A 25,003-nucleotide genomic window follows, 5' to 3' on the forward strand; every position below is an offset into this window, starting at 1 on the left:
AAGTCTACGAGTAGTAGCATTCGCCAAGCTGCTCAGCACTAGTTTACTCGTTTTGGCGTCCGGAGAAGCCGAGTCACGACTACAATACGCCGGGCACATGCTTTGTCTATTCACTGTGGCTTCGGCTTAACCCCCGAGTTTTGAAGGGAGCCACGTCAGTTACTGAACCCAGCCCGGTGGTCGGGGTGGAGCCGAGTTAACAGGCCGCCGTGGGGCATAATAGTCTAGGGGAAGTGCTCTTCCGTGCCGCAAGGAAAGAAATCCCCGAGTGGTAAAACAGGATACAGATCCTAATCTGTACGTTGTATTCGGGTCCAAATGAACGTAGCGATACTTCTCCTAATTGATACCGTGGGACAATGGGACGGAAATTGGAAACCAAACCCAGCATACTTACTTCTTTTTGGGCGTTCGGAGACATAAGAGACCGATGGAGACCTGCGTGGTTGAAAAAGCGACTCCTCAAAGATTCCGGAAGAAACATGGCGGTGGCGCCATTTTCAGGATGACTAAGGATGCGTCACATGACCACGCGACGTGAGATCATTGTTCAACACGACTTGGGAATTGTTAATTATTAATCATGTACGGAGCAACTCATCACCCCACCCCTCGCGTGGACTCCTTGAATTACCAAACCTCGTGCCAGACCGACCTGCGGAAACGCGTATATCGTTTTCATCGCATTCATCGGCATACTGGATTGTCATACATGGAATGAATCCCGCGAGCGACTCCTGAACTGAGCCGCAGCGAAATTGCAAGGTTACTAAAAGGGGCAGGGCAAGTCGGCGGGCACCTTCTCACCAGGCCATAAGCTACAGGAGCACACTGCCTAATTTCCCCTTCTTCCTCCTTGGCTTCTTCCTTAAGAAGAAAGACATCAGGAAGAAAGCAAGATGGCCACTGAGCCAATGGATGTCGATGCGCCGACTGGCTCTAAACGCAAAGCTGATAGTGACCCCTCAGAGCCTCGTGCGCCGCGTAGGATCAAGGTCAGTCCCATCCTCATAGCCCATCCCGCTTCTTCTGTAGCTCTGTCCGGAATGAATCTCTGACTCGGAATACTCGCAGGCTCTGGATGATGATGTCGTGAACAAAATTGCCGCTGGAGAAATCATAATTGCCCCCGTTCACGCCCTCAAGGAGCTGATCGAGAATTCTGTGGATGCAGGCTCGACTTCACTCGAGGTTCTTGTCAAGGAAGGTGGCCTGAAACTCCTACAAATCACCGACAATGGCTGTGGTATCCAGGTAAGCCTTTTACATTCTGCGCAACTGTCCTGCCTCGCTGACATTGGTCGCTCGCAGAAAGATGATCTTACTATACTGTGCGAACGGCACACCACGTCGAAGATCACATCGTTTGAGGACTTGGCGTCCATTTCGACGTACGGCTTCCGTGGCGAGGCTCTCGCTAGTATCAGTCATATTGCCCATCTTTCCGTTACTACCAAGACGGCCGACTCGGATGTAGCATGGCGAGCCCACTTCCTGAACGGCCGACTCGTGCCGGCAAAACCAGGACAATCACCGGCCCCGAAGGCCACTGCCGGCCGGAACGGCACGCAGATTTGCGTGGAAGACCTCTTTTTCAATGTTCCCATGCGAAGGCGTACATTTCGGTCTCCTTCGGACGAGTATAACAAAATCCTTGACATGGTCGGCCGGTATGCCGTCCACTGCGAGGGCGTCGCCTTCTCTTGCAAAAAACACGGGGATCCGGGTACGGGCCTTTCCATTCAAGCCAGCGCCAAGACCGTGGACCGAATTCGCCAAATTTACGGCGCCGCCGCAACAAACGAGTTGCTGGAGCTGTCTACTTCCGACGATCGCTGGGGCTTCCAGGCCGATGGCTTCGTAACGAATGCCAATTACCACGTTAAAAAAACGACGTTTCTGCTGTTCATCAACCACCGCTGTGTTGAGTCAACCCATATCAAGAAGGCCATCGAGCAGGTTTACTCTGCGTTTCTCCCCAAGAACGGACGGCCTTTCATCTACCTCAGCCTAAACATTGACCCAGCCCGAGTCGACGTCAACGTCCATCCGACCAAACGAGAAGTGCATTTTCTGAACGAGGACGAGATCATCCAGTCCATCTGCGAGCATATTCGCTCCAAGCTGGCAGAGGTAGATTCGAGTCGAACGTTCATGACGCAGACAGTATTGCCCGAAGTGCAATGGGGTAGTACGAGACCCAAAGATGGTGCAGAGGGGGGCGAGGGAAGTCCGGCAACGGATGGGCCGAGTAAGAAGCGGCCCCGAAGGAATTCCAATAACCTCGTTCGGACCGATACGTCCCTGCGTAAAATCACGACCATGTTCCCCAAGGCGGCGGCGGGCGAGGGAAGCGACCAAACTCCCGCAGCTTCGGATGACCATGTGCTCGCCATGCCCCAGGACGTTAAATACGAGACTGTGCATCGGGAGCCGACAACGTGTCGGCTGACAAGCGTCAAGGAGCTCCGGGCCGAAGTACGAGAAGACATTCACCAGGACCTGACAGAAGTGTTCGCGGGTCACACCTTTGTTGGCGTCGTCGATGAGCAGCGGAGGCTAGCCGCGATCCAGGGCGGCGTGAAGCTTCTCCTGGTAGATTACGGGTTCGCATGTTTCGAATACTGCTACCAGGTCGGATTGACGGACTTTGGAAATTTCGGCGTCATTCGATTCGACCCGGCCCTGAACCTCCGCGAGCTGCTGCGGATAGCGGCTGGACAGGAAAAGGAGGCGATTGAATCGCCCGAGGAGGATTTTGAGGTGGAGGCCGTTGTTGAGCGTGTGGCGAACCAGCTGATTGAGCGTCGCGAGATGTTGCTCGAGTATTTCTCGCTGGAAATCACACCTACAGGCGATCTCGTGAGCATCCCACTTCTGATCAAGGGATACACCCCGTCTGTTGCCAAGCTCCCAAATTTCCTGTTACGGCTTGGTCCGTACGTCGACTGGACGGATGAAAAGGCTTGCTTTGAAACCTTCCTTAGGGAGCTGGCTTCTTTCTACGTCCCGGAGAGACTGCCCCCCTATATCCCGTCTGGCGGCGAAGAGGAAGAGGCGAGCGCAGAGACGCAAGGGGGGAAAGAGGTAGACATGAGCCGAGATGGTCCCTTGTACCGGGAACTGTCCACGCGGCGCAAGAACGTCCGCTGGGCCATTGAGCACGTGTTCTTCCCGGCCTTCAAGTCTAGGTTGGTGGCAACGAAGGCACTCATGAAGGGAGGAATTGTGGAGGTGGCGGATTTGAAAGGATTGTATCGGGTGTTTGAACGGTGTTAGAGCCCCAGAACAGGACCACTTGGCGACACTTACGACACCCCGGTGGGTGATGAGAATAGAATACCTAGGATTCAACTCACGATATCGCCCTTTATTTTTGCTTGCCATCACTGACGCCTACATTTGACCTTGGCGTCATGCTTGGGAAATGGGGAACTGTTTTGCCTGTAGGGAATTTCTCATACCCACCTAGGCGATTCCATCTCGGGAGGAGGTGGGTGGTTTCGAGGCTTCCCAGCGATCGGGAACGCGCCGAGATTGCTTGCGGGTAAATGTGGACCGTCCCGTAACAACGGTAGTTGTTTGGTACACTACGGTAGTACTTCGTAATCAGTGGATTGCGGTACTGTACATTATTACGTCCTGCCACTGTACACTACCTATTCCGTATGTATCCGGTACTCTGCAACTGCCAGCGCCGTGCGCCAATCGACCGCCTGCGTGCAGCTCCTGGCCCTGTTGAATTTTAAGCGGTCGGTCACGACAATTTTTTTCTCTCACCTAAAAAAAGAAAAAAACAAAAAGAAAAAGGAAGCCGATGTCAAGATTAGACCTGACCTGACCTGCCACCCTAAGAATTTGTAACTCGTTCAAACAAAGAGAACCAACACCACTTAAAAGGACGTAAAAGACGTCTCCTTTCCGGTCAAACATGGGGAAATCCCGTCGCAACCGGGCCCGGCCCAGCCGCAAGGAACCCATCCAGAAAACCGTCAAGCCGCCCTCGGATCCGGAGCTGGCAGCACTGCGTGAGAAGTCCATCCTCCCCGTCATTCGCGATCTGCAGAGCTCGGATACCAAGGCCCGCACGGCTGCTGCGTCCGCCGTAGCGAATCTCGTGGGCGACGCCCGGTGTCGCAAGCTCCTGTTACGCGAGCGGGTCGTCCACATCGTCCTTGGTGAGACGCTGACGGACTCGGGGCTCGAGAGCCGAGCGGCCGGATGGGAGATTCTGCGCGTACTGGCTGAGGAAGAGGAGGCTGATTTTTGCATCCATTTGTATCGGCAGGATGTCCTGACTGCGCTTGAATTTGCGGCCAAATCTGTGAGTCGGTTGCCCCCTGACCCTGCTTCTTTTGTCTTCATTTCATTCCTTTTTGATTTGTTTCTTACACCACGGTCGTTATCAAATCTCTTGCCTATACTAGTTACTGACTCTTTCCGCTAGACATTGAAATCACTGGCTCCCACAGAAGGCAAGCTCACCAAAGCCGAGCTCAAAGTTGTCTGGAGCATTATCCACTCGCTCGTTGCCCTCACCTCAACGCTGTCGGAAGCCGATGATGAGATTTTGGAGGCCATTGTCGGTCTTGACTCCATCATTAGATTGCTGTTCGCTGTAATCGCCGTCTCCGAGTCTCCAGCCAGCATCCGCCTCGATGCTCTGTCGTGTCTTATGACACTCACGGAGGACAATCGCCGTGCGGCAGAGCTTGTTGTCGCCGATGAAGACCCCAAGCCCTTTTCTGCATTGCTCCAGCTACAAGGTGGTCAGGGGGCCAGCAGGGTCCTCGCATGCGGTGTGCTACACAACATCTTCTCGGCCTTGAAGTGGTACGAAGGCAACCCAGGGAACAAGCAATTGTCGGATGCTAGCCTCGCGAGAACACTCTCGGAAGCACTTCAAGTCGCCATGTCAGGCGGAGATAGGAGCAGTGATGAATTACCAGCGAACAGTCAATGGTCACAGCAGTCCGAGGTCTTACAGCTGGCCCTCGAGATTCTGGCATCCATCGGAACGACGCTTCAGGAATCTATGGCGAGCAGTCATGTCAAGGAGGAAGAGGAATGGGGAGGCATCGAAGATGACGATGCCATGGACGAGGACGGGGATGGAGACGACGCAAAGGACCCGGAAGTGAGAGCCGCCAAAGTTGATGACGAGATGGATGAGGACGATATCGCCGACATCGAGGCTGACATGGCCATGGTCACCGGTGCAGATGATGATGATGCAGATGACTCACCATCAGAACATCTCTCGACCCTCCGCGAGCTCGTCCAAAGAGCCATACCGGAGATCATCCGCTTAATCAACCTGTCGGGACAGTCACAAGAGTACGTGCCGCTGCAGGCACCAGCTCTATCTGCCCTCAACAACATGGCATGGTCTGTCAGTTGCTTTGACTTTTCCATGGACGAGAACGCCCCGATCCTCAAGGTCTGGGAGCCAGCAGGAAAGTCGATTTGGGAGAACGTCGTCGCAGCAGTTCTGGCTTCCGACACGGCCGATATCGAATTGGCATCCAAGGTTACGAGCCTGGCCTGGGCTGTATCGCGCACCTTGCCAGGAGGTCGGCTTCAACTCACGGGGGATGAGCACAAGAAGTTCATATCCCTATATCATGCAGCGACGAAACTGCACCAAAAGAGCAGCAGCGACGGCCAGGGACAAGATACCCCGAGCAAGGATGGAAACGAGGATCCGTTCCAAGGCCTGGGCGTTAAATGCATAGGCGTTCTGGGTCAGCTCGCACTCAGCCCCGCGCCAGTGCCCCTGAACAGAGAGATTGGGGTCTTCTTGTTGGGCGTTCTTTCGAATCTCCCCGAAAGTCCAGTGGCGGACGTTGTCGAGGCTTTGAATCAGTTATTCGACATCTACGGGGACGAGGAGTACGCTTACGACAAGGAGGTGTTCTGGAAAGAGAACTTCCTGGACCTTTTAGAGAAAGCGCTGCCGCTGGTGAAGGCCGCGACCAAGACGGTCGACAAGAGGACGAGCTTGGAATTGCGATCTCGTGGTGACGAGGCCGTGTTGAATCTTGGGAGGTTCATCCAGTACAAAAAGAAACACAAGCCTTGAAGTCAGAATTGGACAGACGTGGCGCCCTGACGGGTTGCGCAGGCCACATACCACATACCCATTGACAGGAACGTCCACCATGCTATTGATGACTGCCGTATGAATGATGATGATGGTTGATTGACTTGGGGGGATTGTTCGCACACATGATTGCCGGGGAGTACGTTTCCGCTGGTAGGAGCCTAGGAGTCCCTTTCTGACACAGCCAAACGGCGCTTTCTCGCCATGGCAGGCCAACTCAGAAACAGGATCAGTATGAAACTGGATCGGTCAGAGTATATCTTAATCTAGATTGGCCAGTCAGGCTTTTTGATAGCGATCGTGTTGCAACAGACTCACATAACACCATTACTCCATCCATACCCATATTCTCCAGATAAATGCCCCCAGGATCAGATAAGAAGCACTGACGCCATGATCGCACCTCGTCCCCAACCTCTTTGCGCCGTTGGCATCAAGACGGCGGTATATTTGGCGTACGTGAGCACGGAATCGTCGTCGGTTCGTGCGGGCGAGGCGGGAACATCACCCAATAGGCTTCATCTTTTTCTTCTTCTTGCCCTGGCCACTGCCGCTGCCGCTGGATTTCCCTTTCTGAAACTGCCGCCAGCTGTCGATACGCTGGTCGCGCGTGGCCTCCCAGTCCTGTTCATGTTGCCGCTTGCGCTTGCGTTGGTCCAGCTCCTCATCCTGCTTCCGCTGCTCGCGGCCTTCCTCCTGCAACTGGCCCTTGAGCTGTCGCCGGCGACGGTGCTCGTTGTCGATGAGGACCTCGCGCGTCTTTTCGCGCCACTTCTTCGCAAACTCGGGCGTCTTGAGTTCCTCGCTATCGACTGTCCATTTATTCTCGCGAATCAGCAGCATACGGGCGTCCGCGATGGCCTCGTCTAGGCGCTCGCGGTGCTTTTCGTCCATGAGCTCTACTTGCGCCTTCTTCAGCCTGTCAAACGCATCCGGTGCTCGCGGGTTCTTTGTTTTGTCGGGATGAATGAGGAGGGACTTTTTGCGGTAGCAGAGTTTAATGTCGGACTCGGGGACGCCAGGCTGTAGGTCGAGAACGGCATAGGCGTCCAATCGAAACGCCTTGAGAATACGGTCTATTTCGGCGTCCTGCATTCTGAGCATCAGTGATGGGGGGTCATCCCGAACGCCATCTCGACCACCTACTTACCTTGTCGAACTCCCTGGCCTCTACTTCCAGCGCGTCAAGCGCTTCCATCTCGTCTTTGGCATCCTCGGTAGCCATTTCGGATATGTGCCTATATTTATTTTTCTATTTTTCTTCGTATTTTGGCGCACAAGGGGACCTGATGTTGTGAGTGGAAGGGAATTCGGAGGCAGAGGGTTTGAGGTTTGACAACGATCAGATTACATGAAGCTTCTCCTTACCAGGCACGTAGGTACGAATAGGCGGGACTATAAGGTAATACGTCGTGTAAGTGAAAAGATAAGATAAGAGATAAAAGATAAGATAACAACTGATAACGCGTATCCTAGCAGGGGTACCTGCACCGCCCGAAACTTTTTCCCAGATGGAAGAATTGATACGCAGTACCTAATTACGTCTCTCTGTCTCCCGTTTCTACGCCCAACCTTCACGAGGCGAACAAAGAAATACTCCGGGGCCTCGGGACATACTTGCCATTGGTGACCTCTATCCAAGTTGTCCTTTAACTTCCAAGCATGGCCCCTCGTGCAACCTCGCCCACTCCATCCGACGCGGGCATCGACATTGGCGAGTCTCTGTTCGGTCAAGATGGGGAGACAGGCCGCAGCAATGGAGGCGCCGGAAAGGATGCGGACGTCGATATGGACGGGATCTTGAATGGGGCGGATGATGACGATGATGGAGACGAGGCTTTCATTGCGCTGCAGCAGGCGGCATCGTTCAGGAAGACTTCCAACCTGAGGGGCAAATCGGTCAAGAAAGGAGGCGGCTTCCAAGCAATGGGTAGAGTCTCCCTCCCACGTTTTTCGTGTATTTTTTTTGTGCCCAATTGACTAACGCATGCTACAGGTCTCAACTCGAATCTCCTTCGTGCCATTGCGAGGAAAGGCTTCTCGGTCCCAACACCCATTCAGCGGAAGACCATCCCACTAATCATGGACCGGAGAGACGTGGTAGGCATGGCTCGGACGGGATCCGGAAAGACGGCCGCGTTCGTTATCCCGATGATTGAGCGACTCAAGGCACACAGCGCAAAGTTCGGTGCCCGAGCGCTCATTTTGTCGCCGTCCCGGGAGTTGGCGATTCAAACCATGCGCGTGGTGAAGGATTTCAACAAGGGCACCGACCTCAAGGCCGTGCTCCTGGTCGGTGGCGACAGTATGGATGAGCAGTTTGGGCTGTTGTCGGCCAACCCAGACATCATCATTGCCACGCCGGGCCGTTTCTTGCACTTGAAGGTTGAAATGTCCCTCGACCTCTCGTCGATTCAATACGTCGTCTTCGACGAGGCGGACCGGTTGTTTGAGATGGGTTTTGCGGCGCAGCTCACCGAGATTCTTCATGCGCTACCGCCGTCCAGGCAGAGCCTGCTCTTTTCCGCAACCTTGCCGTCGTCTCTTGTCGAATTCGCCCGCGCTGGTCTACAGGACCCGACACTGGTCAGGTTGGACGCCGAGACCAAGGTGTCGCCTGACCTCCAGAGTGCTTTTTTCTCGGTCAAAGGGGACGAGAAGGAGGCGGCACTGCTTCACATCTTGCATGACGTGATCAAGATGCCGCTGGGGACACCGGACGGAGTGCCTTTGGACGTGAATCCATCCAAGAAGCGAAAGCGGGGCAAGGACGGCTCGAGCGGCAAGGGCAAACCCACGGAGCACTCGACGATCGTCTTCGCAGCCACTAAGCACCACGTCGAATACCTCGCCGGGCTGTTACGCCATGCCGGGTTTGCTGTCTCGTACGTATACGGCGCGTTGGACCAAGAAGCGCGGAGAATCAACACAGAGAACTTCCGTCAGGGGAGGGCGAATATCCTTGTTGTCACAGACGTTGCCGCACGAGGTGTCGATATCCCCGTGTTGGCCAACGTCATCAACTACGACTTCCCGCCGCAGCCCAAAGTGTTCGTCCATCGCGTGGGGCGAACAGCACGAGCCGGGCAAAGGGGCTGGGCCTACAGTATTGTAAGGGAGCTCGACACGCCATATCTCCTGGACCTGCAGCTATTCCTCGGGCGCAAGTTGGTTGTCGGACAAGAGAGTGCGAACCCTTCGTTTGCGGAGGACATTGTAGTGGGCGCACTTCCTCGCGAGGGGATTGAGATCCAAATGGAGTGGCTGGCCAAGGCGTTGGGAGAGGTTACAGACATTGCGGCCATCCGCACGGTGTCCATCAAGGCAGAAAGGCTCTATCTGAAGACACGTCACTCGGCATCTAGCCAGAGCGCCAAGCGGGCTCGGGAGATTGTTGGTTCCAAGGGATGGACGCAACGTCATCCGCTGTTCGGCACGGTCGACAGCGATCAAGAGCAAGCGCGGGCCGCTCTCTTGGCCAAGATTAGCGGATACAAGCCTCAGGAAACCATTTTCGAGATTGGGCGAGGCGGCAAGACGTCAAACGATGAGGCAGCGGAGATGATGAAGCAATTGCGGAAGAAGATTGTGCCGCACAGAGGAATGAAGGGGGAAGACGGGAAAGCGAACCTGGAGGATGATGTCGACGAAGATGTCGATGAGGTTGGGCATACCGATGCGAACGAGGATGTCACAGCCGAGCAATGGGAGGATGATGATGACGATGACGGTGACGACAACGACGATGACGACGACGACGACGACGACGACGGTCTGGAGGTCACAGTGTCGAATCCATCGGACAAGAAGAAGGGGGCAGAGTCGTGGCGCGACTCGGAGGTGTTCATGTCATACACGCCGCGAACCATCAACGCGGCGGAGGAGCGCGGATACGGAGTGCAGTCGGGTGCGCAGGGCTCGAGCTTCGTGGAGCAAGCGCGCGAGGTGGCCATGGACTTGAACAACGACGAATCGTCCAGGGGATTAGGCGAGTCGACAAAGAAGGGCATGCGGTGGGACAAGAAGCAGAATAAGTACGTGTCGCGGGCCAATGACGAGGACGGGTCCAAGGGAACCAAGTACATTCGGGGAGAGAGCGGGACGAAGATTGCGGCGAGTTTCCAGAGCGGACGGTTCGAGAAGTGGCGCAAGGCGAACCGGCTGGGCAAGCTGCGGGTCGGGGAGATGGAGAAGACGAACGCGCCGCAGCTGCCGACGGGACGACGATACAAGCACAAGCAGGAGAAGGCGCCGAAGGAGGCGGACAAGTACCGGGACGACTACGAGGTGCGGAAGAAGCGGGTGGCGGAGGCCAAGGAGAAGCGGGTGGGCAAGTACAAGGACGGGGCGGGCAGCCGAAAGGAGCTCAAGGGGGCGAGCGACATTCGAAAGGGGAGAATCGAGAAGGAGAAGCGGAGGGCGAAGAATGCGAGGCCATCGCGGAAGTGATTGGTGCGGGCCATGGGGTCGGGTCGTCGTCAAAAGGCGTGGCGGTTTGATAGCCGGTGTAGTTGGTAGTCATTCGATTATTTCGAGTATCGATGCCTTGCGGAGCACAATGGTTTCATATCAAGTAGGACAATGTCTTCAACGTTGGGAAAAAGGATTTGATTTTCTTTTCCTCCTCTTAACCCTCACCCGTTGGCGTTGGCCCTGGCCATAGACTTTGTCTCGGGTATGGTATCGTATCGGTTCCGGTCTATCTGTAATCCGTATAGTGTGGTTCCCGGTACCAAGTATTCGTAACTTGCCGCCTCTTATCATCGGGCGCTGATTCTTGTCGGGAATGTACCCGATTGTCGACAGTGTACTTCGTACGTACTCGGTACGGGCCGATCATTATCTCTACTAGGTAGGTTAGTACACTACATGGTTATGGTAACTCCAGAGTTCATTGTCGGAATGTACCATTACGTCATCTGTCTTGTTACCAAGTGCATAGGTACTTCGTACCTAGTGTAGTAGTGTACCTCAATTGTCCAACGAGGTCTGGTCTCGGTGTCTGCTCACCGTCACCAAACCACCAAACACCACAGAGTACCTATGTTGTAACTGAGACATTCGACTTTCTTGGGCAATAAATTCGATAAAATCTAAGCTGAAGTGAATCCACCCCCTTGACGATGGCGTAACGTAACTCCCAGGTCGGCGACTATTAGTAACGACCAAAGAACTAGAAACTCAAAATATTTGCCCATAACTTGACTTTTCTATTGCTTCCGACGGGCTTCACTGAATGCCTGCCTATTTGATCTAACATTTGATTTGTTTCTTTATTGTCGACCTGGAAAGTTTCCTTTGAGCTTGTGATTTCTAGTGCGAAAGAGAGAGCTTTCCGCCTCAAAGCCACACCACGTACTCACTATGGGCCGAGGCCAAGCAGGAGCAGGAGCAGGAGCGAATCGAGCGACAGCATCGATGCGAGAAGATGAAGTCTCGAATCCAGCGGTGGAAACCACAGAAGATTCCACGTTACTGTCATACCCTGATTCGCTGTCTAGTCGTTCGAGTTCGTCTCGTCGCCAGTCGCCTAGCCTGCGTCATGGCAACGGCCAGGGGGGAGAAGAGCTCGAGGGCGAGGAGATTGATCCAAACGAGTTTGAGATCCTCTTCTCCAAGTCGGTGCCCTCGAGCGGCGGCTTCCTCGAGCCCGCGGTCACCGAGACGCCCATGCTACGCGGGCCACGTCGTCGCCGTTTTAGCTCCATCTCCGCCCGCCGCCCTTCCATCGCCTCCCTCGCACCGGGTCATCATCGCCCGAGCATCCTCAAGCCCACGACCGAGGTTGACGAGTCTCCGTCTCCGTCCCCATCGCTCTCCAGGCGCCCATCGCGCGATGTTTGCGACGGAGCCGTCTATTCGGGCTCCACGGCCCGGGAAGGGGCCCAGGTCGACGAACGGTACCCGCTCCTTGCGCCTTGCGATGCCGACTCCAGCGTCGTCGCCGACATGCCCCCGGAAAGCCCTTACCTGATCGACATAAGCCACTCCCGCTTCCGCCTCATCTTTGCCGACATGCTCGCTAGCTTCTTCATCTCCTGCTTCGACAGCACCATCATGGCCTCCTCTCACCCCGTCATCACCTCGCACTTCAACTCCTCCAACAGCGCCGCCTGGCTCTCTACCGCCTTCCTCCTCACCTCCACCGCCTTTCAGCCTCTACTGGGCCGTATTTCGGACTCCATTGGCCGAAAACCCCCTTACATGTTCTCCAAAGTCCTCTTCACCCTTAGTACCCTATGGTGCGCCTGCGCAGGGAGCATGGCGAGTTTCATCCTAGCGAGGGCCGTCTGCGGAATCGGTGCGGGGGGAATGATGACCCTGGCTGGTATCATAACCAGTGATATCGTGCCTATCGAGTGAGTTGAGCGATGGTTTTCCCTTGCGCCCCGCCTCTCCCCTTCCTCCAAGACATGTTAGTTATCGTCGTTTGGACGCTGACGTCGACGGGTCTTTGGCTTGTTTTCCCCACAGACGGAGAGGCGCATACCAAGGATACATGAATATGATATACGGCGCCGGTTCTGCCCTGGGTGCTGCCCTGGGAGGTGCCATGGCCGACCACCTCGGCTGGCGATGGGAGTTTGGCGTTCAGGTGATCCCGTTGATCTTCCTCTGCTTCATAGCCCACGTTGCTATTCCAGACGACCTAGGTCTTGAGGCGAAGAGGAAGTCTTTTACGGAAACCCTAAAGACTTTTGATATCAAGGGCTCATTCCTACTCACAGTCTCCATCACCTTTTTCATTCTAGGCCTGGTACGTCGTCCTCAAGTGTCTGCCGACAACCATGATATTCTGTGTATAACTAACAACTGCTCCTCCTCCTCCTCTCCTTTCCCTCTAGAACCTAGGAGGCAACGTCTTGCCGTGTGCGTTACTGACCACCTTCCCCGTATGACGAAGGAAAGAATCTCGCGCTGAATTCAGTTGATTAGGGTCTCACCCATTTGTAATCGCCTCCCTTGTTATATTCGCCCTCAGCTTTCCGTCTTTTCTCTACAGCCAGGCTCTAGCTGAGCGTCCCATCATGCCTCTCTATCTCGTTACCCAGGCCCCACGAGCAAACCTCATCCTAGCCAACTCCATCGCTTCTCTGTTATCGAATGCCATCCTCTTCAACATGTGAGTGTGCCTCCCCGGACCATGTTCCACCCCCTTTTTTTTTTGTCTTCTTTTCCCTTCTCTCTCTCTTTTATTCGTACGACTTGTTCGCTCGCATACAGACTCGACTTACGTTGGGCTCTTCTACCCACGCCATCTTCTAGTCCCCTCTTCTTCCAGGCAGTCCTCCTCACCTCCCCCACGACGTCCGGCCTTTATCTCGTCCTTCCCACCCTCGTCTCTTCCGCGGCCGGCACGGCGACGGGATTCCTCATGGCCTACACCCGACGCCTCAAGTGGCCTAGCATGTCCGGCGCCATTTTACTCTTCGTCGGAACCATGCTGCTTTCCCGCCTCGATCGCGGCTGGCCGGAACCGCTCTACCTCCTCATCCTCTGCCCATCCTCTATCGGGGGAGGATTCCAGTTCCCCGGTACCTTCATGGCCGTCCTCGCTACGTCCGAACAGCGCGAACAGGCTGTGGTGACGTCGACCCTCGTAACCTGGCGCAGCCTGGGCAATATCCTCGGCATAGCCGCCAGCAGCCTCGTCGTGCAGAACGCCCTGACCGCCTACCTGCACCGTTTCGTCCAAGGCCCGCACCGAGACGAGGTCATCGAACGTGTTCGCGAGAGCGTCGAGGCCGTGGCCCGCCTTGAACAGCCGTACCGCGACCAGGTTGTCATGAGCTACGAATCTGCCTTGCGGGTTACCTTTACCTTTTGCGCCGTGCTTGCGTTCATCGCAGTGTGCCTGTTGCTGCCTATCCGGCTGCCCAGGCTGGGGCAACGCCACTAGGTAAATAAGAATCTCCGCCTAGATAGATACGGGACGAACGGTTGGTGGCCTTGACCGCTACAAGGCGTGGCTGACATCTATAGCTGGGACAAGGAACAAAAGAGACTATATGAAAGTTAAGAATCCAAGGGGCATACCAGGGCAAGAGACAGTACCCCAAATTAATATCAATACAAAATACGGACATAACTTTGTGATGCTCGCTCCAATAAACAGCATCTTTGCCCCGCTGCTGTCCCCTCTATGCAAGTAGGAAGGTAGTCAAGACGATAGAAATCTGCAGTATTCCTCCCAGCTCTTTCCTTTGTCTGCCATCCGAGCCGACACGGCGACGACGAGAGGCCCAAACCCCACGGATTGAACCTGGTACCCCTGACAACTTATTCCTACACAGAACTGCCAACCGGGTGGTAAGAGATATTAGAGGCATGTTAATGGACGCCGTTCATTCCGTCCATCCTCAACACACCGAGCTCCTCCTGGGTGCGGCGGTACATCTCCTGCGCTTCCCTCTCCCTCCTGCTGATGAACCCGACCTCCTCCCGCAGCATCTCCAGGCGCCGGGCAATAGCGACCTCCTCCGAAATCGCCAACGTCTTGAACCCGCTCAGCGCGTTATTCGCCTTCTCGAGCGCGTCGGCTGCCGAGCCGATCTTCTCCTTGAGCATTTTCTGGCGCTTCTGGTAGCCGCCTAGGTGCAAGGCGAGTTTCTTTTCCAGCTTCGCCCCCGCTCCCGCCGAAGCCATGATGGAGCCTTGGACAGACTAGAAAGAGAGATTTATGGTCAGCTTGGGTTTTCTTTTTCTTTTTCCTTTTTTTTTTCCTTGTTCTTTTTGGGTATTGAGGGAGAATTGAGGGAATACGTACGTCAAACGCAGCTCGCATCGCAGCTTCTTCATGCTGGGGATTGTGGCCGTAGCAGCCAAGACCGAGGCGCAGCGAGTCGCGGCCGCGCCCCTCGAAATACGTCTGTATCTGCTCCAATTTAGGGGTATCTTTGGTCTCCACGAGGATTTGGAGCCGAGCATCATCAAGGTCGCTGTCGCTGATGGTAGCCAACGGAGGAACGGCCCCCTTGAGCTTCGATCCCGGAAGTGGGAATTTCGCCGCGTCGTTGGCGATCAAGGCCGCCGCCTCCTTGGCAATCAGCGCCCGGGCCTCGTCTTGGACCTGGCTGGCGGCAGCGAGCATAGAGGGGACGTCCACTGTCGCAGGGCGCGGCAGCTCTTTCTGCATTACATGCGTCCGCCTCCTCCGCTCCAGCGCCTCGCGAGCCTGGCGAATCTCCCTCTCTCGGCGATCCCGTTCGGCGGCATCCTCGACCTCGACTTGGTCGCCATATGTTGCCTCTTGCTGCTCCTCAGGGAGCTCGAGCTCCCATTCAGTGTCCTTGGGCTTGGGGAGAGATGCGAGGCCTGTCCTGAGCTGGTGGCGCAGGGTCAGCTCCCTCATCTTGACATCTCGCGGCGTTTCTGATGCGAGCGACGCGCCATCTGTCGGGTTCAGGGCGAAACTGTCTCGAGGCGTCCGGAAGGGCGTCTGTCCCGGCCTGCCAGGCGTCGCCGCGATGCCACCTTGGTCTGGTCGGAGCGGGGTCGCCATGGGGTTCGGGGTAGCTATCACCTGCTTTCGCGGGGCGATGCCATCGAAACCAGTCGTACCGGAGCCCTCGTGGAGAGGCGTATTCTCGCCTCCTAAAAGCGACGACTGTGTGTTAGTCAAGGCGCGAATGTTTCTGATCTCGTTGGCGATGTGGTCTTCCTGCGGAGGCGCACGGGGCGTGCGAATAGGCGCGTTGGTGTTGTTGAGGGTCGAGTATTCGCTAACCAGGCCCCGTGTGGCATCGTTCTCGCTTTGTCGGGCGATGCTGCTAGCCTTTTCCCCCATCATCCCCATCTTGACGATCTCTTCCAGCTCTGCATCGCTGACCTGGGGTGCGGGGAGGTTCAGCGGTCGCCTCTTGCTGCTCTGCTCGGCCTCTCTGATTTTCTGCATCTGGCCGGCTTTGATGGCCGCCTGAATCGACGCTGACGGCGCGTCCTTGTCCTTCTTCCTCCTCTTGTTATTGTCGCCGTCCTCATCGTCATCGCCCTTTCGCTTGTTCGCCAGGTGCTGTTTCCGGGGGTCGAAGGCCTCTCGTTGCTTCTCATTGCGGTCCCGCTCCTCGGCCGTGTCGTAGAATCCGAGCGCGGGCTTCTTCTCAAAGGGAATATCGGCGTTGTAGTCCATTTGACCCTTCTTGCGCGTGACGACCTTGATGTTAATGCCGGCGGTCTTTAGTTCGCGCCGCTTCTGTAGGGAGGCGAGACGACGGGACTCCTCCTGCTGACGTTCTCGAGCTTTCCTCTTGGCTTTCTTTCCCTGTGTATTGGCAAGACGCGCACGCGCCTCGCTCAACATCTCCTTTTCATCCTCATCCAGGTCGATTGTGTCGGGCCGCGCCGGCTTGGTCTCGGGATCGGGGTCGACCTCTCCAGGGCGTAGGCGGCGAACGTCATCAGCGCTGGGTGCCTGCGTTTCGGCGCCTTCTGGGCCAGTCAGTCCCAGACTGCTGGCTTCGCGAGCCTCGGCTTCATCGAGGAGCTTCTGGTAGCGCTCTAGGCACTGGTTCGCGGTACGGCCAACGATGGGAGCAATGGTGCGCCATTGCGTTGGCATCAGCTTGGCAAGATGCAGTAGCTTCTCGTCCTCCTCCTTGCTCCATTCGATCTTCTTAATGCTGGGGTCCAGCCATTCGTTCCATCGCGCTTTGCATTGCTTGGGAGTTTTACGGGCCAGAAGGGATGAGACGCGTGCCCACTGGTTCAGCCCATATTTGGACACGGACGCCTTGAGGATTTCATCCTCAATGTTGGTCCACACGCCTCCTTTGACGACGGCCATTACGGCGATGTACAAACGTGCCTGCGGTTGATTCCAGGTTGGCGTTGATGGATATCTTTTTGCTGGTTGGGGAGCGTGGTAGAGCTGGCGACGGAAAACGAAGACATCGTCAGCTGCACGCGATTGGATAAGTTTTCAGGCTACGCCAAGATTGTTGTGATTAGGTAATAATTCAGAAATATCGGAACTCTCCCGGTGCTGACTCAGCGGCATCACGAGCCTGGGACGTTACGAAGTAGGCGTTGGAATGGAGTTATTAATAATGTCCGAGCTCTGGGAGGTGGGGTTAATGCGATTGAGCGGGATCCAATAGCAATAGCGACGGTGCGCCAGAACAGTTCTGTAGGGTAGTCGATGATGTCAGGCCCGCCGCGCCGACCGCCTGTACTGCAATGTACCCACGCGTCGTGTACAAGATACGTTTATCATGGCCATCCGTACTGGCATCTATCAAGTATTGAGTACGTGTAATTACTTGTACACGTGTAGGTATATTTTTACGTTGCAAACCAGACGTCTACCATGATTTCATGGGTTCGCGACGCATTGGCTGAGGCATGCAGAGCACCATGTATTAAAATGCGCTTCCGCACCATGGATGCAGCATGGGCGGGTCTCGGACAGTGGTTTGTCATCACTTTCTTTCTTTTCCCTTGACCATAGATAGGATTCCGCTTCGGCCACCTCCGCCCGGCATGTCTTCGTCTTATCTATCTGCTACCTCCTCCACCGCCCGCGACAAGAACCATGCCAGTTCCTTAATGCCTCGATGACGCCCACTACCTTGGTCATTCGCCTTTGATTTGAACCTGGTTGGTTGGTTCTGATTCTCTGCTTGCCTAACCTCCAAGCTTCACCACCGGTCTTTTGTTCTGTCGTTACTCAGACGCCAGGGATATGAGCCTGCCTCTCACAGGACCATCTACGATAACCCCCCATTCAAACCTCCCATCAAGGTGGTCGTTGCGACAAAGATTCGTCGACCCAGGTCCAAGACGCACTTCCTAGTCGAGATCCCCCGGGCGACGTAAAAACAACCCTTGAAAGGCACTCCCTTGTTTCACCCATAAGGGAAGGAGTCACAATCATGTCTATTACAAAGGACACCCCCGGCGGGGCTCTCAATGTTGGACCTGCTGCAGATCCCGCCGAGGCCGAATCTGCCCAGCTCCTCGACAGCAGTGACCAAGACCATAGCGCCGAGACGCCAAAAGACGTTTGGGCGGGAGCAAAGGACTTCGAGGGTCTCCGATGGTGGCAAATGCCTTCTGTGAGCACCGGGCCACCGTTTCAGGCCTTTCCTTGGTCGTTCAACTGACATTGGTTGCATCTATAGGTCTACTGGATCATAGGCCCGTTCTTCCTCTTCAGTCTCGCGTTTGGCGGTGTCCTCGTCCCCAGGCTCAATCTGTAGGTTACCCCTACCAAGTTTGTGTCGTCCGCTCTCTCTCTCTCTCCCCCCCCTCTCTAACCATGGAAACTGTACAGGACCCTAGACCTGATTTGCCGGAAGCACTTTGCCGACCGAATTCTTGTCGACCCAGGGCTCACCCATGCGCCGATCATCCTGGGTGCGGACAACCCGCAATGTTACATACCCGAAGTCAAGAAGACCGTGTCCATGTTCACCATGGCAATGAATCTGATTGTTGGCATCATGTCGGCCATTACGGCCCCCAGAATGGGGAAGCTCTCCGATAGATATGGGAGGACCAAGTTCCTGGCGCTGGCTTCGTGTGGTGGCTGCATTGCCGAGCTCATTATAATTTTCTGCGCCAAGTACCCCGATACGATGCACTACAACTGGCTAATTGTTGGCTCGTTCTTCGATGGCTTGACCGGCTCCTTCACCACTGGACATATTCTCAGTTACTCGTACGCCAGTGATTGTACGCCGCCATCGAAGCGCACCGTTTCCATCGGCTACATGCAGGCCTGCCTCTTCACTGGTTTTGCGCTTGGCCCCCTCCTGGCCAGCTACCTCGTCGCATTCACCGGCAGCCTGCTGTCCATCTTCTACGTCACCTTGGGCTGCCACGTCTTCTTCGTTTGTTTCGTGGGATTCGTCGTGCCAGAGTCTCTCGTCGAGAAGCGCCAGCTGCGTGCTCGGGAGCGTCATGCCCGGGAAATAGCAGTCGCCTCGGCCGGTGGGTCTTGGCTCTCATCTATTCGTATGATGAACTTGCTGGCCCCTCTCAAAGCTCTCTACCCTGCCGGTTCGGGGACGTCGATGCCACTGCGGACCAACCTATTAGCGCTGGCAGTGATAGAAACGATTCTTTTCGGCTCTGCCGTGAGCGCCGGTACGGTCATTCTATTATATTGCCAATCGGATTACACGTGGGGCTGGGGTACCGTCGAGAGTTCGCGCTTCATCTCGGCTCTTTCTTCGGTCAGGGTCGTCATTCTCCTTGCTGTCCTGCCGACCATCAACTACTTTTTTCGGACAAGGCCAGCCGCCCGTCGAGCGCGAAAGAGCGGCACCGGCCTCGTCGAATCCAACCAGGGTGCGGATGCACTGGATTGCTGGTTGCTCCGCCTCGCTCTCCTATCCGATATCGTGGGCGCTCTTGGATATGTCTTCTCTCGCACCGCAACGCTCTTTGTCATCTCCGGAATGGTGACCGCCCTTGGTGGTCTTGGAAGTGCCACGATCCAGGCAGCCTTGACAAAACATGTTCCCGCCGACCGAGTCGGCCAAGTATTGGGCGCGATTGGTACTTTACATTGCTTCTCGAGGATATTGGGACCCATCGCCTTCAACAGCCTGTATGCCGCCACCGTCGGAAAGTTTGACCAGGCCATTTTTGTCCTTCTCGCCGCGTTGTTTGGCGTGGCATTTCTTGCCAGCTTGATGGTTAAACCACATGGTTCGTATATGCACCTCATCGCCCAATCGGATTGTCCTGAAAGCAGTTCCACTAACGGGTATCGCAGTGTATCTCAAAGACAATGAGGAAGGAGTGGAACAGACGGGAGAACGTGAGTCTCTACTGCGGTCTCAGTAACTCGGATTATGTGCAAGGGGAAAAATAAATAAGATTCTGCCAAGTTAAGAGCTCAGTGGTGTCTGCCACTGGCGACAGAATCGCGTCTTCCAGGCCAGGAATGCAGAGATCGTCATGGCGTTGCTTGTATTATGTATTATGTGGACTGGTTTGGGAATATGAGAAGTCCGAGAGCGTGAGGATATCAAATGGGCAGCATACTGGGTGACGCAATTGATTGTATATTCTTGGTCAGTTCCTGGAATAAGGGTACCTAGAGTTAATGGAACAATACCTAGGTATATAGCATAAAAAAGGCGAGCAATTGTCCATGCACAAGTTGTATCATTTTGTCCATCTCAACTTACACGGTATATCTTGTATCTGGTACCCAGGTGCTTACCAAGAGCGGAGTGATCAGTACATTGTACTAAACAATTTCTCGTCCACGACTCCCCTCCAACCTCGGTTCGGATCGGAATGTTATGCGCCATCCATCTTCCACGGCCCTGCCCACTCCCATGTTTCGAAGGAGAGCGCTCCTATCCGTCGCAAGTCCAAAATACCCCCTCATACCTAGGAGGACGATGAGCTCGCTGGACAAAATCTATTTCGGCCCATTCGAGGTCACTGAGCAGGTGTGCAATGGCATCCGTGTTCCATAACGTCCACCCAATGTTACGAGATATGGCAGTCGCGCTGAAGAAAGCATTCACGAGTAATAAAAGCCACCGGCTGATTCAATGCCTAGGTCTTCCTGCGGACGCCTCATTCCTTCGCTCTCGTGAACATTAAGCCTCTTCTGCCGGGGCACGTCCTTGTCTGCCCCATCAGACCGCATAAGCGGCTCACCGACCTGCCACCTGCAGAGGTCACCGACTTATTCAGCACGACACAGCGCGTCCAGCGAATGTTGGCGCGGCATTATTTCCGACCTAGTCAGGCGCGCAATGGCGCCACATCAGAGTCTCGCCCGGTACCATCTCCGGAGGATGGCTCGTTTAACATCGCCCTTCAAGACGGCGCACATGCCGGCCAGACGGTACCTCACGTGCATGTCCATGTTCTTCCGCGAATCCCTGGTGCGACAGACAAAGACCCGGGACCAACCGATGAGATCTATGAGCACATGGCGCAGGAGGAAGGCAATGTGGGTGGTGGACTATGGGATAGGGATGTGTCCATGAGAGACCGGCCGAAACCTGGTGGCCATTTCCCGAGGATCGAGGACAGTACGAGACATGCGAGGAGCTTGGAAGACATGGTCGCCGAGGCGGAGACATACAGGGCGGTCTTGAGGGACATGGACCGGACCTGAACCAGGTGTTGATATCAGATGTCGTGGCCCATGGATCTTTGAGGCAACTGTCATTGTTATTACGGGACGTCACTTGTCCAGCTCGCATTGAGCTTCCTTGGATGAGAGGCCAAGAGCCGGACCTTATGCTTTTTTTGTTTTCTTTTCCCCTCTAGACGAAATATGTACCAGGTACCGGGAGTGCCTCGCTCATGCATATATACATAATGCGGTCAAATCGATAGAAATATATATCTACAGGACGTAGCATCTAATCGGGTAGTTTCCATTTTAGGGTGGATCGTTCGTCTCATCCAATTTCCAAATCACGACGCGGGTCAGGGACGTGTCGCGCGTCGCGGGGACAGGCAGTCGCCACGAACCACATCCAGACTTTTTGGCAACTCGACCACTCCTCTGGCAAACAATCTTCAACAGCATGATCAATTGCACTATATGCCCCATCAACCTAATCGATAATCTCGACCAACATGATGATCGCATCCTCCCCGATTAAGTTCCCTCCCTCATCGCCACCCCCCAGCACCAAGCGGCCTCGACGAACTGGCGATGGTCCTCCTAGGGCAAAGCCCAAAGTCCAGAGCGGATTTGTGGTAGACGACGACTCGGACGACTCGGATTTCGACAAAGATGACCACCCGCCCCTAAAGAAACCCATGACAGGCCGCTCGCCGTTCCCTGAGCCGCCTATCGAGACCCGACAGAACCCACCTATCACTCCGAGTCTGACAACAACTGCTCAACCCCTCAATTCCTCTCAGTATGGTCTCCCCGCCTCCAGTTTGTTTCCGCTTTCAGAGCCAAAACTGGGGCTCAGGACGGAGCGAACCTTCACCATTCGCTCCAGTTCTGGGAAGGCGACCACTGTCAGGCAACGGAAGCCGGCATCGAATGCATCCTACGAAAGTATGATCGCTGCGAGGACTAAGACGAAAGAGGGACGTGCAAAACGTGGATACTACGGCATTGATATCAACGATCTCATTGACGTGGCCAACAAGGAATTCACCGACCGGCGGACTCGGCGAATAGACGTCCCGGAACGCGCCGTCCGCCCTTCGGTCGAAACGGGACGGACCACCCCCGCCAAAGATAGGAACTCTCTTCTGTGGACGGAGAAATACCGGGCGAAAACTTTCATGGACCTCTGTGGCGACGACGGTACCAACCGAATGGTCCTCCGTTGGCTGAAGCGGTGGGATCCTCTTGTTTTTCCCGGAGCCGCCAAGAAGCCGCCAACTGTCCGCAGATTCGGCACGAAGGAGCGGGCTGAGGAGGAAAAGCCCCATCGCAAGATTCTAATGCTGACCGGACCTCCCGGACTTGGAAAAACGACCTTGGCTCACGTTTGCGCTCGACAGGCCGGTTACGAGGTGATGGAGATCAATGCCAGTGACGAACGGAGCCGCGATGTGGTCAAAAACCGCATACGAACTAGTTTAGGGACGGAGAGCGTCAAAACCGTCGAGAACGTGAAGTCCCACGAAGGTGAGCGCTGCAAGCAGAAAGTGGCCAGGCCAGCCTGTGTCGTTGTGGATGAAGTGGACGGCGTCGTCAGCGGATCCGGCAGTTCTGGCGAAGGCGGATTCGTGAAGGCCCTGATGGACCTCGTTCTTCTCGACCAGAAGAACAGTGCAGGAGCGGGAGCGGGATCGGGGCCGTCCATGTCAACGACGAACCGCAAGAAAAAGAAGAGCGACGACTTCAGACTGATGAGGCCTCTAATTCTGATCTGCAACGACGTCTATAATCCATCTCTCAAGCCGCTGCGGCAATCAAGTCTGGCAGAGGTCATCCACGTTGGGAAGCCAGGTATCGAAGCGGTCGTGCCACGCCTCGAAGCAATCTTCCACAAAGAAGGCATACCCTGCGAAAAGGACGCCGCGAGAAAGATCTGCGAAGCAGCCTGGGGCATGACGAATTCCATGGAGGCGAAGCGAGGTGCCCATAGCGGCGCTGAGGGCGACCTGCGAGGAGTCTTGGTAGTGGGAGAATGGGTTGCCGGGCGGTACCGGGCAACGGCGCCGAGTGGCACACCGCTGACGAGGCAATGGTTGGACAAGCATGTCATGCCGGGCTTGGCCAGCGGAGCCGGCGGAGCGCGAGGCCTCGGCAGAGGCAACGTGAAGGACATCACTGACCGCATCTTCCAGGACGGTGCCGGCTTTCCCAAGCTTGGCCTCCACAACCCGAAGCGTGTGGAGGCGCAGCACGAGCAGCCCAGGGCGCAGCTGGGCTTCGCCGAGCACCACAAGAAGCATGCCATGGAGCGTCTTCAACAGATGATCGACACCAGCGGAGAGATTGACCGGATCGTGACGGATGTCATGCTGGAATACCCGAACCGCGAATTCAATGATGATTCCTTCTTGACCAAGCCGAATACCGCATACGACTGGGTTCACTTTTACGATGTATGCTCCTCGCGACTATACTCAAGCCAAGAGTGGGAACTCGCACCGTATCTTTCCCAATCCCTGCTTGCATGTCACCACTTGTTCGCGTCTCCGAGACGGCACGTGGCCATATTGGGCTATGATAAGAAGTGGGGTGGCGAGGTCGACAAAGAAGCACACGTTCAGCCTTTTTCCGGTCCGCGAGCGGACTTTGAGGCTCGTGAGGCCGAGAAGCGCAACCGAGCTGTGCTGCAGTCCATCCAAGCACAGCTCGGCCCCAATCTGATGCGGTCTTTCCGGAGCCCGGGGGACATCGCCACGGGCTTCTTACCTTATCTCGTGCGCTTGGTCTCGCCCGATGTAAAGCCAGTCATGATAGGAGGCAGCGGCGAGCAGAACGGAGTCGCGAGCGTCCGCAGGGAGGCCGAGAAGATCATTGTCAAACGGGCAGCCGAGGTATTAGCCGATATGGGCATCACATTGCAGAAGGGGAAGATCGACGACGATTCTCTCTTCTCCAGGGGACCCCAGTGGGTCTATCGCATGGAACCGTATGTTCTGCCTTATTTTCGCCTTGTTTACTTTTTTTTTTTTTTTTTTTTTTTTTTTTTTTTTGCATCCGCGGTGGAGTTCCTAACTTTGTAGACAGAGACCTTGATGCGCTCGCCATGTTCGCAACGGCAAGCAATCTCCATTCGAGCCAGGCCCCTACCCGCTACGCAGTGAGACAAGTTCTCGAGCAGGAGCTCCATGCCACCATTGCGAGGCGTGAGAAGGAGGCTCGACAAGCCCGGATCAAGGGCAGCCAGCCACTTTCGCAAGAGGGACGAACTGTGCCAGATGGCGATAGCGACAAAAAAAACCCGCCGAAGAGGGAAGAAATCAAAGCCGCACTGCCAACCGGGTTCAAGAGGGACTTCTTTGGACGGGTCGTCGATGCTAGGCCGGTACAGGGCGTAGACCCCAACTGTGCCGAGAGGAAGACGAAGACGGACATTGGAAAGAGGAAGGTCTGGGTTACGTATCACGAGGGATTGAATAATGCCGTCAGGAAACCTATTTCCCTGCAGGACTTGATGAAGGGAATGTAGAGTAGAATAAGATTTAGACAATCCTGACCCTATGCTCCCTGGCGGAGTTTGCTGACAGTCCCTGCAACTCGGTACGACAGGTAGAAATTGCGATTTTTGAGTTTCTTGTCCTGTTACAAACCTCCAAGTCTGACAAGGAGTGGAAAACCATGGCCAAGTGAAATGTCGAGGATTGTTCCGCTGCTCCAAAAACGACACGATGCACAACAAAACCCTTCTCGAAATAACATGAGACTTAGTTACACCCGGCACATCCTTGCCGTGTTTGCCCTTTTCATTCCCTAGATATAATATACATTGACAGCACACGGCTGTCCTAGACGAG

The 25,003-nt window shown here is 55.2% G+C and overlaps 9 protein-coding genes across 9 annotated transcripts; 7 read left to right on the top strand and 2 right to left on the bottom strand.

Moving 5' to 3' along the window:
• The first annotated feature begins 611 nt into the window (after nucleotides 1–611).
• On the top strand, nucleotides 612–3,369 carry ACRALDRAFT_1037903 (uncharacterized protein). Its single transcript, XM_071015075.1, has 3 exons — nucleotides 612–995; nucleotides 1,075–1,254; nucleotides 1,312–3,369. The coding sequence occupies exons 1-3, from the start codon at nucleotides 900–902 to the stop codon at nucleotides 3,277–3,279; spliced, it is 2,244 nt and encodes a 747-aa protein (XP_070880179.1). The 5' UTR covers nucleotides 612–899; the 3' UTR covers nucleotides 3,280–3,369.
• Nucleotides 3,370–3,931: 562 nt separating this feature from the next.
• Nucleotides 3,932–6,082, top strand: ACRALDRAFT_2092563 (uncharacterized protein; the record flags this gene model as incomplete). The annotated part of the gene is made up of 2 exons (XM_071022596.1): nucleotides 3,932–4,324; nucleotides 4,448–6,082. The coding sequence occupies 2 exons, from the start codon at nucleotides 3,932–3,934 to the stop codon at nucleotides 6,080–6,082; spliced, it is 2,028 nt and encodes a 675-aa protein (XP_070880180.1).
• On the bottom strand, nucleotides 5,839–7,328 carry ACRALDRAFT_1078405 (uncharacterized protein; the record flags this gene model as incomplete). The annotated part of the gene is made up of 2 exons (XM_071018767.1): nucleotides 5,839–7,192; nucleotides 7,254–7,328. 2 exons carry the CDS (start codon nucleotides 7,326–7,328, stop codon nucleotides 6,608–6,610), a joined length of 660 nt encoding a protein of 219 aa, XP_070880181.1. The 3' UTR covers nucleotides 5,839–6,607.
• Nucleotides 7,329–7,649: 321 nt separating this feature from the next.
• Nucleotides 7,650–10,732, top strand: ACRALDRAFT_1045692 (uncharacterized protein). Its single transcript, XM_071015402.1, has 2 exons — nucleotides 7,650–8,033; nucleotides 8,100–10,732. The coding sequence occupies exons 1-2, from the start codon at nucleotides 7,766–7,768 to the stop codon at nucleotides 10,550–10,552; spliced, it is 2,721 nt and encodes a 906-aa protein (XP_070880182.1). The 5' UTR covers nucleotides 7,650–7,765; the 3' UTR covers nucleotides 10,553–10,732.
• A 1,428-nt stretch (nucleotides 10,733–12,160) lies between these two features.
• On the top strand, nucleotides 12,161–14,003 carry ACRALDRAFT_2095707 (uncharacterized protein; the record flags this gene model as incomplete). Its single annotated transcript, XM_071022733.1, has 5 exons — nucleotides 12,161–12,462; nucleotides 12,578–12,860; nucleotides 12,949–12,973; nucleotides 13,040–13,226; nucleotides 13,370–14,003. The coding sequence occupies 5 exons, from the start codon at nucleotides 12,161–12,163 to the stop codon at nucleotides 14,001–14,003; spliced, it is 1,431 nt and encodes a 476-aa protein (XP_070880183.1).
• Nucleotides 14,004–14,434: 431 nt separating this feature from the next.
• ACRALDRAFT_2025013 (uncharacterized protein) lies at nucleotides 14,435–16,886 on the bottom strand (the record flags this gene model as incomplete). Its single annotated transcript, XM_071020284.1, has 2 exons — nucleotides 14,435–14,767; nucleotides 14,871–16,886. 2 exons carry the CDS (start codon nucleotides 16,884–16,886, stop codon nucleotides 14,435–14,437), a joined length of 2,349 nt encoding a protein of 782 aa, XP_070880184.1.
• Nucleotides 16,887–17,973: 1,087 nt separating this feature from the next.
• ACRALDRAFT_2039639 (uncharacterized protein) lies at nucleotides 17,974–19,894 on the top strand (the record flags this gene model as incomplete). Its single annotated transcript, XM_071020976.1, has 4 exons — nucleotides 17,974–18,156; nucleotides 18,223–18,296; nucleotides 18,375–19,756; nucleotides 19,824–19,894. 4 exons carry the CDS (start codon nucleotides 17,974–17,976, stop codon nucleotides 19,892–19,894), a joined length of 1,710 nt encoding a protein of 569 aa, XP_070880185.1.
• A 356-nt stretch (nucleotides 19,895–20,250) lies between these two features.
• On the top strand, nucleotides 20,251–21,191 carry ACRALDRAFT_1045688 (uncharacterized protein; the record flags this gene model as incomplete). Its single annotated transcript, XM_071015401.1, has 2 exons — nucleotides 20,251–20,511; nucleotides 20,625–21,191. Exons 1-2 carry the CDS (start codon nucleotides 20,359–20,361, stop codon nucleotides 21,189–21,191), a joined length of 720 nt encoding a protein of 239 aa, XP_070880186.1. The 5' UTR covers nucleotides 20,251–20,358.
• A 656-nt stretch (nucleotides 21,192–21,847) lies between these two features.
• ACRALDRAFT_2095583 (uncharacterized protein) lies at nucleotides 21,848–24,678 on the top strand (the record flags this gene model as incomplete). The annotated part of the gene is made up of 2 exons (XM_071022729.1): nucleotides 21,848–24,138; nucleotides 24,237–24,678. 2 exons carry the CDS (start codon nucleotides 21,848–21,850, stop codon nucleotides 24,676–24,678), a joined length of 2,733 nt encoding a protein of 910 aa, XP_070880187.1.
• Nucleotides 24,679–25,003: the final 325 nt, after the last annotated feature.

This window comes from Sodiomyces alcalophilus (genome assembly GCF_042370955.1).
Source record: "Sodiomyces alcalophilus JCM 7366 unplaced genomic scaffold ACRALscaffold_1, whole genome shotgun sequence".
Taxonomy (NCBI): Eukaryota; Fungi; Ascomycota; class Sordariomycetes; order Glomerellales; family Plectosphaerellaceae; genus Sodiomyces; species Sodiomyces alcalophilus.

Coding starts and splice junctions, on each gene's coding strand:
- ACRALDRAFT_1037903 (XM_071015075.1), top strand. CDS start 900: ATGGCCACTGAGCCAATGGATGTCGATGCGCCGACTGGCTCTAAACGC. Junction 996..1,074: donor GTGCGCCGCGTAGGATCAAG/GTCAGTCCCATC, acceptor GAATACTCGCAG/GCTCTGGATGATGATGTCGT. Junction 1,255..1,311: donor ACAATGGCTGTGGTATCCAG/GTAAGCCTTTTA, acceptor GGTCGCTCGCAG/AAAGATGATCTTACTATACT.
- ACRALDRAFT_1045692 (XM_071015402.1), top strand. CDS start 7,766: ATGGCCCCTCGTGCAACCTCGCCCACTCCATCCGACGCGGGCATCGAC. Junction 8,034..8,099: donor AGGCGGCTTCCAAGCAATGG/GTAGAGTCTCCC, acceptor CGCATGCTACAG/GTCTCAACTCGAATCTCCTT.